Below are 12693 nucleotides of genomic sequence, written 5' to 3'. Positions count from 1 at the left end.
AACTAGTGGATTAATTATGTTCTACTTATTATATTTGGTACTATGGTTAGGTCGGTACTCTGCTGATGCACTCTCTCTCTCTCTCTCTCTCTCTCTCTCTCTCTCTCTCTCTCTCTTTCTCTCTCTCTCATGTCTGAGTTATTCCTGTGTTGTCAGACTGATCCAGGTTATACTGTACTTGTTTCACTAGACAACTGGGTTTTCTTTTTTCTTCTCTCATTTGCTAATGGAAGATTTGGTCTCTACATTCTAACCCATACTGAAACCCTCAAAAACACTAAACTTTGTGGTTGGCATTGCTTTCTTCTGTTGTAGTCTTCAGACTCCCTAAACTCTTCAGAACTAGAAAAGAAACAAAGATTCTGTTTTGGGGCCTTTTATACTACTGCTCTAGCTGACTGGATTTTTTTCCTTCATTCATCAATTTTTTTTAATAGGATTTATTTGTTCTTAACAAATTCTGTGTACCAGTTTCATTGAATAAAACAAGTTAGATAATGTTGTAATTCCACTTTTCCTTTAAATCTTCCTGTTGGTGTTAAAAGAGTGATTTTGTTCCTCTGAAAGGGGTAAATGGGCTGGCAAACATGAGTTCCGTATTTAAGAACATAGTTATGAGAGGTTTTGAGGGAATTATGGACTCAAATGGTGAACACCAGTAAATGTAGTCAACACCATTTGACAAGACAGGTGTGGGTTTAAAACTTAGGGTTGTAAAATTTAAATCTTAGAAGGGGAATAGTTGGGGTTTGGGTTAGGATCCAAATTTTGGGCTGTTCAAGGACTGTTAATAGTAGTGGAGACTTGATTGCTGGGATTTGAAATAAAGTAAAAATACAATACTTGGCACCATAACTGCTCTGATGCTAAATTCCCAATTAGGATCAATCTGGACGACTGGACTTGATGCTTAGAAGAGTTGAATTGTCTTTGTATATGCTTAGTCATTGAAGATTAGGAAATGCACATCAACGTTATGTGGAAAACCCATTATTTCATTGAAATAAGAGGTCAATTTTTAATAGATTAAATTCAGTTTACCCCCTTGAACTTTGGGGCTAAAATCAGTTCGATCCCTGAATTTGTTTTAATCAAGTTGGTCTCTAGACTTTCAATTTCGATCACCTGGGTCCAAATTTTGAAATTCCCTTCAATCATGACGTCAGATGCTGAGTTGGCCCCAACATGAGGGCCCAATTTTTTTAATGAATTGTCCAAATACCCTTTGGACAAGGTAAAGGATCCTGGATTTAATTCCAAAGAAATCTTCCCTCTCTCTGAGTTTAACAAGAGTCGAACCCTCACCATATCATTACAATCTCAAACCACATACCACCAAGGTACAAGCTTCGTTTTGTTTAATCATGTGAAAAGGACATATATAATCTGTGCGTGCCCAGTTAATTAAGGATCGGTTTTCGTCTAATTGGGGTCTTTCAGTTATATGTGTGTGTGTGTGTTGAACTTAGTTAGCACAAGCTATTGGCCTAGTGGTGAAAGGCATGATCTTTTTATGAGGTGGGAGGGGTTTCGAATCCTTGCAAATGCAAAAGGGGGGACATGAGATTTTAACAAAAAAAAAAATTATCTTAGCAAAGGGGTAGTGTGGATATTTCATTTAAATGTAGGCGTTAATTCAGCATCTTATGTCATGATTGAAGGGAATTTCAAAATTTGGACCCAGGTGATCGAAATTGAAAGTCTAGAGACCAACTTGATTAATAAAAAGTTCAGAGATCAAACTGATTTTAGCACCAAATTCGAGGAGGTAAACTGAATTTAATCCATTTGTTATCATTCAAAAGAACCCCAGATCAGGTTGTCCAGCCTGAACTCAATTGTTGTCTTTAACAGGTACCTGATTTCAGGATGTTATGGAGCATGATTATTAGGTTAATACACACTTATCAAATAGCAAACTCATGCAGAGGTCTGTGCCATGTGAGTTCTGTATTTTGTGGAACCGATGAGCTCATTTTTTTTCTCTTCTGGACTGAATTCTTGATCACTGTGTCTGTAGCATCTGCAAAATTAATGCATTTTGAAACATTTTCATCTATGCTGTAATGTATACTGAATGGTCACAAAGTTTCAGTGTCATTAGGAGAATCTATAAAACTACAAAGCATGTTTGGAAAACTATGAAATACATTGGCATTTTGTCATTGAAATTCCTGGGTTATTGACAGTAATCCTGGATGTATGAAATACATAAACAATTACAATATAGAAAACGTACCTGAAAATTGCCTATAATAAATTGTGGTCATCCATCAGGATTGAATATGTTATCTTATCATTTATTATAGAAAGATAGGTGCATTGTGCTAATCTATCTTCCATGCTTGTTTTTCAGGTGGCAGCTCTTAGTGCTGTTGGAAACATAGTTGTTGATTTTACTACGCATAGGTCATTATTTCTACAGTGTGGAGGCGTGAAGCAGCTTGTTCAGTTATCAAGATCAATGGATTCAACTTTGAGATTAAATGCTTTATGGGCTTTAAGGAATTTGATGTGCCTTGCAGACTACATGTGTAAACAAGAAATATTCATGGAGCTCACAGCGTCCTCATTAGCAAGTCTTATATCTGGTAACGTGAAAGTTTATTGTGGCAGTTCAAAGTAGTTTGTTTTAACTTTTTCATATTATTTTAATATAAACGATGCCTAAATGTATCTTCACCTGCAGACCCTGAGCCTTTTGTCCAAGAGCAAGCTCTAGCACTCGTCCGCAATCTTGTTGATGGATGTATGAAGTCAGTTGAGCTTGCATTTGCCGAAGATGGTATAATATTAGATGCTGTTGGAAGGCAGTTGCAGGGTGCATCAAGAGATGAAATTCGTATACAGGTTAGAAGTCTTTCTATAGGCACTAGCTATATTTACTTGGGGATCTTTAGTGATATTCAAATCTAAATTATGTTATCTGATTGTGGATTGCAAATTTTGTTTGTAATATACCTTACCTTGCATTTCTGAAAACATGCATTTGTTCCTATATGTTGATGGTCATCAGTTTCTTAGCTATCTTCTGAAATTGAAGAAAAGTTTCCTTAAGTGTATATGATTTGCTGTTGGTCTGTTGCTGCTTTTCGTTTTTTTTTTTTTTTTGTTCTTCTTTTCTTTTTTCTTTTTGCTTTTTTCTTTCTTTTCAGTTCTAGCATCCTTTGGTCATGGATTCCTTATCCACTGTTCGGTATAAAAAACTGTATGGAATAGATTTAAAGGTATGATTAGAACCCATTATTGTTCCCATTTCCCTTAGAGGTATGATTCCTTATCCACTGTTCAGTATAAAAAACTGTATGGAATAGATTTAGAGGTATGATTAGAACCACCTTTTCCCTTATTGTTCCCAAGTTCTAATTTATACTACTATTATCTAATAAAAGTTCTATAAACATGGTAGTCAAGATACACTAGTTTTGAAAATTATGGTGGTACAACTTGTAGGAGATGGGTGAGGGTGTTAGTGTTTTGTTTTAAAGTGCCTGGAAAGAACATATTAGTTCAGTCCTGCTTGTTGAAACTTGGAATAGGGTACGGTCAGTTCTTTAGTTATTTACACATCACAGAGTACCGAATGCGTGCACTATTGTTAAGCTGCTGACAGGTTTTAATCTATGTCACATGTTCTGTGCCTTATACTTTCCTTATCAATATGCCAGTGACTTTAGGTAGAGTGATTGTTGCAAAAAAGTTATAATTTTTCATGATTATGTAGCAAGAACAATGTAGAAGAGAGGAGTGTGTCTGGAGGTCATGGACTATTATTATCAGTACACCTGTTATTGTTGCAGACTCGTGAATGTTTCAATGATGCATGAAAGGATAGAGAAATTTTTTTTTTTTGTAGGAGTCTTTAATCATTTAGATTTGCCTAGTCTTCTAGTTGCTTTAGGGTTATCATGTGGTTTCTAGATGTGCCATTGAAGATGGATGTTCTTTGTTTATGGTCATGTTTTAGACTTTTAGGGTTATCATGTGGTTTCTAGCTGTTCCCTTGAAGATGGATGTTTCTTGTTTATGGTCATCTTTTAAACTTCTAGGTTTTTTAGAGGTCATTCATGAGGATCATCTAATTTTGGGTTCTTTTACAAAGGTCTTATTTGACAATCAGTCAAGGAGACTACTTATTTGTTTCAAACAATATCTTTTGAGTTATTTATGGGAAGTCTTGGTTTGATTTGAAGAAACCTTCTGGTGAGATTCCTCATTTCTTATATTCTGTTCATTTCCCTTCTTTCAAGGATCTTTAACCACAACAACCAATCCCATGGATTATAATCCTAAGCTTCACACTTCTAAGACCCTAAACACAGTGACCTCTAGGTTGTCCTACGTCATATTTGACATCAGAGCTTTAGGCTTCTCCATGTCAACCCATAATGGACTACCTTTAGGGGTTTGATGACCAATCCATAATCGAGAGAAGTTCTTGTTGCAACTCACTGAAAAGGTAGAGGCTCTGATTGGGAAACATGAGCAATAGGAGTATATGCATAGCTTGATGTCTCTATTAGGGGCGTTAGATACAATACCAGGCACTGAAGAACAGCCTGAAGAGAGGAGAAAAGAAGATGTTTTATATGCCGACTTAAAGACAGAATTGAGCGTAACTGAACGAAATGCCACAATATGACGGTGGACAAGTCACTACTCGGGAACCTACTGGTACAAACAAATTCCAGACCTTCTACTGGTGTTAACCCCATCTGCGCATTCGCTGCCACTCGAAGAGAGATGCCTGTGACAGCTACTCAAGTTTTATAGTTCAGAGGAGGTTTTGAGAATTCAAAACTTTGATGCAACTTAACAGAGCTACATGTTGAAGACGATGTTGCTAGTAATAAAGGACTGGTAGAAAGAGACAATATGGCAAATGCAAATGTAACGAGGTTTCTGTTGGGGCACCTTAGGAGGATAACAAGCTTCATGCCAAGAGTATGGGTGCTTTTAAGGTAACCAAGAGGATGTCTGCCTATGCTCTGAACATTCCTTCAAACCTGGGGAGCAGTTCAATCTTTACATTGAACCTTACACCGTACAACTACCAATGTCTGGTCCACCTAGCAAAGAAATATAGAAACCTTCTGACCCTTAACTCTACCACAAAACCACCAATGTCTACCTGTCCGCCTACTATAGGTAGTGCCCCCATCCCCTGGCAGACTATCACCTTCAAATTGCATTGGTACATGTTTTAGTTTTTTAGTATTAGACTTTTCAGTTCCTATAAGTCATCAATAAGGGTCATTTCATGTTGGGTTCTGATATCTTTTGTAGCTCTATGAGGATCATTATATATTGTTGAAAATCTGTCAAATTGAGATTGCTTGTGGTTTCAAACAATATATGTTGACTGATTATTGATAATTCTTGTTGCGACTCCAAACCTTGCTGGAGTGAGTCCGGATTATACCCTTTCCCCAAATTTTATCGCCCTAAAATTTATCCTCTATTACCCTAAACACTTCGTTCTGCATCCTACATATTTACACATATTTACTTTCTTATGGATTCCGAAAATCCTTTATGACAGGGGTTGTATGTGCTTAGCAATGTTGCAAGTGGAATTGAAGTTCATAAGGAAGCTGTTATGCATCAACTAGTACCAGAAGTAGACAATGGGGCCCAATCTCTTATTCTGAAATTTTTGCAGAGTAATGAAAGTCAGTTACGTATAGCTGCAGTCTGGACCATTGTTAATCTTACTTTTCCATCGAGTCCTGATGCATTTAGTCGTTTTATAAAACTACACAATGCTGGCATTGTTTCTCAAGTGAAGAGCATGATCAATGATCCTTGCCTAGATGTTAAGGTTGTCATCTTCTACCTCAACTTTGTTATTTCCCACTGCTTTTGATATTCTATTAAATCTTATCTGATTCATCATGTGGCACAGCTTCGGGTAAGATCAGCACTTGGGCAATTTACGACCTTCAGTGATGGCTCATGTTTACCCTTGAACTAGTGGCAAGAAAAGGATTTTACTGATGCAGTTGTCCTAGTTTTGATGCTATGGTAAGCTTCATTTACAATAACTTCATTTACAACATGTTTGGCGAGTTGAATGAATTGTATGTTTGACAATGGTTTTGAAATATCATTATGGTTTTGTTCAACATATGAAGGCTTATAGGTTACTGAGCTTCATATGACTAAATGTTTTTTAAGTCATGAGATTGTATTTGTATATATTCATCAGTAATTTGTATTATGTTATAATTTCTTTTGTCCGAGCATAAGGTTGAGAAGTAGGGTATGAAAATATGAATTGGAGTTCAATTTAGCTAAATTTCTGTTTACATTGTTTTATGTTTCCCATTGCAGGTGCAACACATTGCTCTTATATTTTTTCCCAGTTAGAGCAGTGTGGAAGCTTTCTAATTTTGTGGGTGCTCGTAATCAGGTTACCTTCAAAATCTGTCGTTCCACTTTTGTGTATTTATTTTTTAACACTCGACATGTATCATAAGATGGATGTAGTTATGTTAACTAGGTACTACTGGGCTCAAATCCTATGTTTGTCAAATACTGTTTCATCAGTAGTTGTAAACATGCTGTATAAAGGTGCAATCTTTTGGTTCCAAATGCATAAAGAGACCAATATCTGGCATGTTGTTGCATCAATGGCCCCGAAGCTTTGATGAGCAAGGATGTATTGAGCAAGGATGAGTCTTTGTACAGTCCTGTGAGGAAGAATACTTAATTTGCCATTATGGAATATACAACTCAGTACATTCCCGTTAGTAATACGTTTTTTCTTTCTTTTTATTTTCTTAGAATTTTTACTCCAGGTGTAATGTTAGATCTTACTTTAACACATTTTAAGTGAACGTGAATTAATCTAGTCCATACCACCACATCTTTGATTGATGTTCAGGGATTGTTAGGGTCATATTGCACGGTAGCATTTTGCAGTGCAGTGATTTTGATTTGTACTAAACTAACACAAATCATGGTCTACTTATAAATCTTTCTGTATCATTTGTAAAGAGAATTCTGCAACACTTCTTATTTAGGCGCTGTTACTCTTAAAGTCTTGATATAGAATGGCACAATTTGATGTTGGCGGGGAGGTTTTGTAACTGTTATAAATCATCATGCGGCTTCCCGTGACGGATTTGACGCTGGTATTCATCTTCTCCACACCCAAGTGACGGTGGGGAAGAAGTTTCATCCCATTCCCTTCGTTCGTTTACCCAACTTCTACATCGCTCCCTTAAGGACTGTCAGTAAGGCACTGCAGGCCAATCCATCTGCTTCTCTCAACGTGTATATGCGTATGCTGCCACTGTGAGGACTGTTACAGCTGAAAATCAGTCGCTGCAGAACCAAAATTCTCGGTTTCAATTTGAGGTAACAAAAGGTTGGTGCTTGATCATTTCTAAAAGAGTCCCATGTGAGACGTATGAGTGTGTCTTGTGTAGGGAGGGGCTCAAGTCTGCTCTGCACCTCTGCAGGGACTGCCCATTTACGAGACAAGCTACTTAGTCATGGTGTCCTACGGCAGGTTTGTTTACATCCTCAAGGAGAACTACTTGAGTTGTTACCTTTGCCGAATCATTCAGCTTGTAGTGCAGCGCTAGCTTGTGTGTGAATCTCCCAGCAATATGAGGATCTGTTGTTATTAGAGACTGATAACTTGATAAGTGAACAATTTGCAGGTTGTTTTAGGGCCGGGTATTTAACCGAATGTGTGCAAAAAACTGACCGAGTGGAACCGAAAATCCGGATCGGATAACCGAACCAAAACATGTGGGTCAAAATAAGTAGTGAACCGATCCAAACCGGTTTAAATCGGATTTGATCTAGTTCAAGCTCTTAAACAGATCGAAAATAACCGAACCGACCCGAATTATATAATGTATATATAGATATATAATTTATATACGTAAAACGCTATTATTATTGGTAGATTCCATCTCTATTTACAGTGTACTCTCCCACACTTTAATAAAAGACAAAAATCCTAACATTAACACAATTTCTCCTTCAACTCATTTCTCAGAGAAATCTGTTGGTGTAGAAAAGATTGGGAGTGCATTAGATTCTTGTTGTACTTTGAGTTTACAAAAAGAATATGTTACTCTAGTCAAAAACTTGAAGTTTAACTCTACAGTGAGATATTAGATAGGCTAAAAATTTTTCAAATATGGTTCAAAACTGAAACCGACCCGAACCGATCTGAAAATTCAAATGAGCCAAATATTTGGGTCCAAGGTGGCTGTGGAATATTGAGGGAGAGAAATTGTCGTCTTTGGGAGGAGAAGAGCAGTGGAGGTTGTGATGTTATGTTGTAAATGGTGCTCAGCTTCATGGATTCGGACACCACATTTCTAAAGACCAGACTGGCCTAACTCGACTTGTGGTAGGTGGTAACAGTGGCAAGGGGGATAGCACTGGTCTGCTAAAGATTAATGTGAATGGCTCTTTCCATCATGGCACTCGTAGAGGTTCTGGTTTTGTTGTTAGAGCTTCAAGTGGATCTATGATTGCTGTTTGGTTTGCTTTCACCCAAGCATGCTGAGGTTTTAGAATGCATAAAACCTGTAGAGTTTGCTGCAAGTAGTTCTCGACCCGGCCATCCGGATTCAGTTGGAAAAAACCTTAAACCGAATAATTCGGATTGGTTTTGGTTTCGCCCTAAAACCGACCTGAATCGAAAGATGCCCAGCCCTAGGTTGTTTACGTTGGTAGGAATGGAATCTGGTTGCCCGTCTGTTGACAGCGCTTCAATTCCTAGTTTTCAGGCAGATATCTCTTAGTAATTCTCTTCTTGATTCAATGAAGGGGCTAACATCTTTGCATCAAAAAAGTATTTCAACCTTTGAAACGAGAAGTTATTAATTTTTATTAGAATGAACAGTACTCCTGAAGTGTGCTCCCCTAAATTACTAGTGTTTAACAGAAGATAAACTCCAACTACATGCCATGATTCAAAATATCAGAAAATCAATCACTTACAGACCCTGTAATCAAAGTTCCTGCTGATTAACTTCATGCCATAAAACAAGTCCCAGTTTACTATAGTGATTGATAATGTTAATACATTGAGCATATATAGCCAGCAGAACACTTCCTGTTGAACCTGATCACAATCATACACGTTTCTTTTCGAAGGGAAATCTGAATTATCTGTGGAAGATATATAAAAAGGTGGATCTTCTATATACAATTTACAGAATACTTGAGTAACTTTTTAATTGGTAGAAAATAATACCAATCAACCTGGGGAACCGAAATGATATATAACATGAAATACCTAGACTAGGAATCACAAGGAAAACTCAATAATTCGATGGAGAGGCAATCTATTAGCCAATCTTCTCTGTGTTTGAGTCATCTGAGGGCCATATCACAGTCTCAATAAGCCGTTCACGCATCAAGTCCAAGTTCTCATTAGAAATTTCTTGATATATTTCAGCATGATTACATTTCTGCATCAATGTCCATCCAAGAAAATATGTTCTCAAATTGGCGAAGATTGACACGTTATATGTGCTTGCGATCAGAAGAAAAATAGTTAAAGAGAGAAACTTGAAACTTCCTTACCTTGACCCATTTGCCATAGAGGTGGAGCCGTGTGACCATTACTCTCTCAGCAAGTTCATGCCTCTCCTGTCAGTTAGCAAAGAGTTATAGTTCATGTTATTCATATAAATCTGTAGGTAACCATGAATAAGCATAATCATAGCAGCCAATTTATTATTTTCACACCATCTGTATGATCCTTCACAATCTTTTTGTTTATTAGGACATGAGAAGAGTTGAGTTTTATGATCTGTAATGTCAGATTTCTATGAAATTATCTCAAACTTTGAAAACAAGTTACAGAAAGAATAGTTGAGTAAAACTTATGTTTCTTTTTTGTCTGATATATCTTAAACCACACATAAAAGGTAATATGATGCCTTCCTTATTAGATCTAAGCAAGTAAATAATAAGTTGTTTCAAAAACTACCTTCCCAAGGGAGCGGAGGAACCGCTTGCCATCTCCAGGCTTGTTTGATACAACAAAGCTGTTGCAACAGAAAGGAATTAAGATTCAGATAAGACCCACGATAATGAATCAAGATATGATGAAGCCCCTGCTATAGTATGGAAATAGTAACAAGACTTGCTTAAACCATTTTAACTCAAGTTCAATTCAAAGCAAGGGACGAAAGGCACTGCTCCTATCAAGATATCCTGCATATATTCTTTATTAGGGAGAGTGACTAGATTTATTTCCAAATTTCTGCATTAGTAAAACTGATTCAACTAAATATTCTTTGGGTTAATATGTTCAGGATATGGAAAACATCCTGTCCTATACAATCCACAAGCTCACTGAATCTGAAAGGCTCCCACTGTTTCAAGCCTTCATTAACAATTACAAAGCCCAATTGCATCTCAATTTATGGAATAACCAACATTGCTCAAGTAATAATGACAACTGATAACAACAAACTCCAATAAAGTATGCAGGTCGAAGTTTACAAAAGTGATAAAATGATCCGATGGTCTAACTTACTCATAAAACCACCTATACTGTGTTGGGTTCATCTCATATAGCTGGTTCATAACAGTCCTCACTGCTTTGTATGTAAAATAGTTGAGTAATTGCTGCAGGCACAAATAGTAGTCAGCTAAATGAAAGAATATAATTGTACTTGTGAGCTTTATGTGTCAGGTTGGTATTAGCTTTGCTAATTATATGAACGAAGAATATGGAAGATTTTAAGATTCTGTACAGCAAAACAGGATACCACAACTTATAAAATAGAAAGAAAGAAAGGGAAAAAAAAAAAATCTCAAATACACAGAACCCAGGAAATATGAACATTGACAACAAGAAAAAACAAAAGATCACCCCACTATTAAAAAGGAAAATCACCTGGTGCAAACCCAATCAAGAAAATCAGACTTAAGAAAAGTCCCAAATTTTTCAGAAAGACAACAAACACCAAATGATGATAAAAGTTCAATTCAATTCTGAATGAACTCGACCTCCACCCTCCTTTCCTTCTCACCAAAAGATCCAATCTCTTTGTTCAGTCCTCCCCCAAACCCCCCCCCCCCCCCCCCCCCAACCCAAACATTACAGTCCACTTCTTATAAGAGTCAGTTACCAAAATCTTAACAGGATTGCATGATTTTAGCCTACTCCTATACAACATTTGTATGGAAAACATGAGTACTACTGAGAATTACATAACATACGAACCTATACAAATTAGCAAATGATGGCATGCTGGATCTGATTGCATAACAACAATATATGCATCTGATTGGTAGGTTCATGTTACATTTGTTTCACTAAGAGTTTTCTTGTATATACGAACTGTAACTTTTTTCTATTAGCTGGTGTATACACAACTTCGATAAAGTTCATTGTTACTGCATAGATTAACGATACACAACTGAGATTCAATAATGAAGGGCGTGAAACATGCTACAAAAGTTCATTGTTAAAGCACGTTTAACATGTCTAGACTCTAGAGATATCAATCAGCAAAACATGCAACGCATTATGGTAAGCTTCCCACATATAGCAACTGCGTGATTTAATAAGAGAAAACATGTATTCAGTAGACAAACTTAGAGGTTAATATACAGAGACAACAAGTAATTGTCCTTCAGAACAGCTAGCAACAAATAGATAGTCCTGTAATGCAAGCAAGAGAATTGAACATATTCAATATCATTCCACAAATCTTAAGCTTTCTCACCGTCTTAACATCCTCAAAGCTGTCCTCATATTGGCCAGCAAGCTCACTAACAATCACGAAATTTCGATTCTTTCGTTTCCTCCTCACACCGGGAAGAGCTTTCATGGAGAGCCACCTGTCATGCCCAGAATCAATGAAAGAACTGCTCAACTCCAAAGACCCTCCTGGCTTCACTAACTGCTTCTTGGCCATTGAGTTCCTTTGCAAACCCACTTCTCCCCCACTCTTGAGATTCATGGCAGTTGTAGGCAGTGCATCCAAACACAAGCATGGACATGTGTGTGAGTCCACCACAGATGAACCCATCACAGACAAAGCCCCCACCATGCTTCTCTCACAAGTTAAAGCTCAAAACCAAGCACTTTTACGATGACAAAAGCCCAGATCAGAGTTTTTGTTTGTAGCTGTGTTTCAGGGATGAATGCCAAGAATCTGGAAGTGGGTATCCCAAAAAAATGGTAGTCAAAGATTCAAAAACCTGAGCAACAAAGAAAGAGAAGGTGTTTCGGTGCAAGTAAGGTGGGTGAGAGAATCTGGACGATTTTGAAGGTGTGTGAATGTTAACCAGACAAAAACTTGAGGTCCAAAACACTCCACACAAGTTAGAATCAAATATTTGGTTTCTATTCGATTCTGAAATTCAATATCATAAAAAGCCTGTGGATACTGTCATTCAAAATTTCAAACACGACAACTTCACACTTGGCTGTGGTAGATTAACAATATCACAGTTTTATTAACAATAAATTTCAATTTCCATACAGTATTGGAAGCAGGATCGGCACCATGGCTCAATGACGATGTTTTAATAAGTTGATTATTCTCTTTCGTTGTAATTGATCTAGTTTATTGTTTTCGGATTCATCGAAATTTTTTTTTAGATTAATTTCAGTTTATGCTATGAGATTTAAGGTTAATATCATTTCATTCCCTATACTTTTGATTTTAAAAATTTACGCCCTAAAGTTTTCAATTT

The 12693-nt window shown here is 36.9% G+C and overlaps 2 protein-coding genes across 2 annotated transcripts in view; one reads left to right on the top strand and one right to left on the bottom strand.

Moving 5' to 3' along the window:
- Positions 1-6618, top strand: part of LOC101296062 (armadillo repeat-containing protein 8-like) — a 9495-nt gene extending 2877 nt beyond the window's left edge. The window contains exons 5-10 of the mRNA XM_004291740.1: positions 2357-2591; positions 2690-2850; positions 5543-5821; positions 5906-6024; positions 6334-6412; positions 6503-6618. Coding sequence (XP_004291788.1) covers positions 2357-2591; positions 2690-2850; positions 5543-5821; positions 5906-5974 — 744 coding nt within the window. The 3' untranslated portion in view covers positions 5975-6024; positions 6334-6412; positions 6503-6618. The remainder of the gene's footprint in view (positions 1-2356; positions 2592-2689; positions 2851-5542; positions 5822-5905; positions 6025-6333; positions 6413-6502) is intronic.
- Positions 6619-9059: 2441 nt separating this feature from the next.
- Positions 9060-12435, bottom strand: LOC101295777. The gene is made up of 5 exons (XM_004291739.1): positions 11718-12435; positions 10520-10611; positions 9968-10025; positions 9559-9624; positions 9060-9443 (listed from the first exon to the last, which is right to left on the bottom strand). Exons 1-5 carry the CDS (start codon positions 12042-12044, stop codon positions 9321-9323), a joined length of 666 nt encoding a protein of 221 aa, XP_004291787.1. The 5' UTR covers positions 12045-12435; the 3' UTR covers positions 9060-9320.
- Positions 12436-12693: the final 258 nt, after the last annotated feature.

Source organism: Fragaria vesca, linkage group LG2, assembly GCF_000184155.1.
Source record: "Fragaria vesca subsp. vesca linkage group LG2, FraVesHawaii_1.0, whole genome shotgun sequence".
Classification (NCBI taxonomy): domain Eukaryota; kingdom Viridiplantae; phylum Streptophyta; class Magnoliopsida; order Rosales; family Rosaceae; genus Fragaria; species Fragaria vesca.
This window is presented reverse-complemented; position numbering and strand designations above follow the sequence as displayed.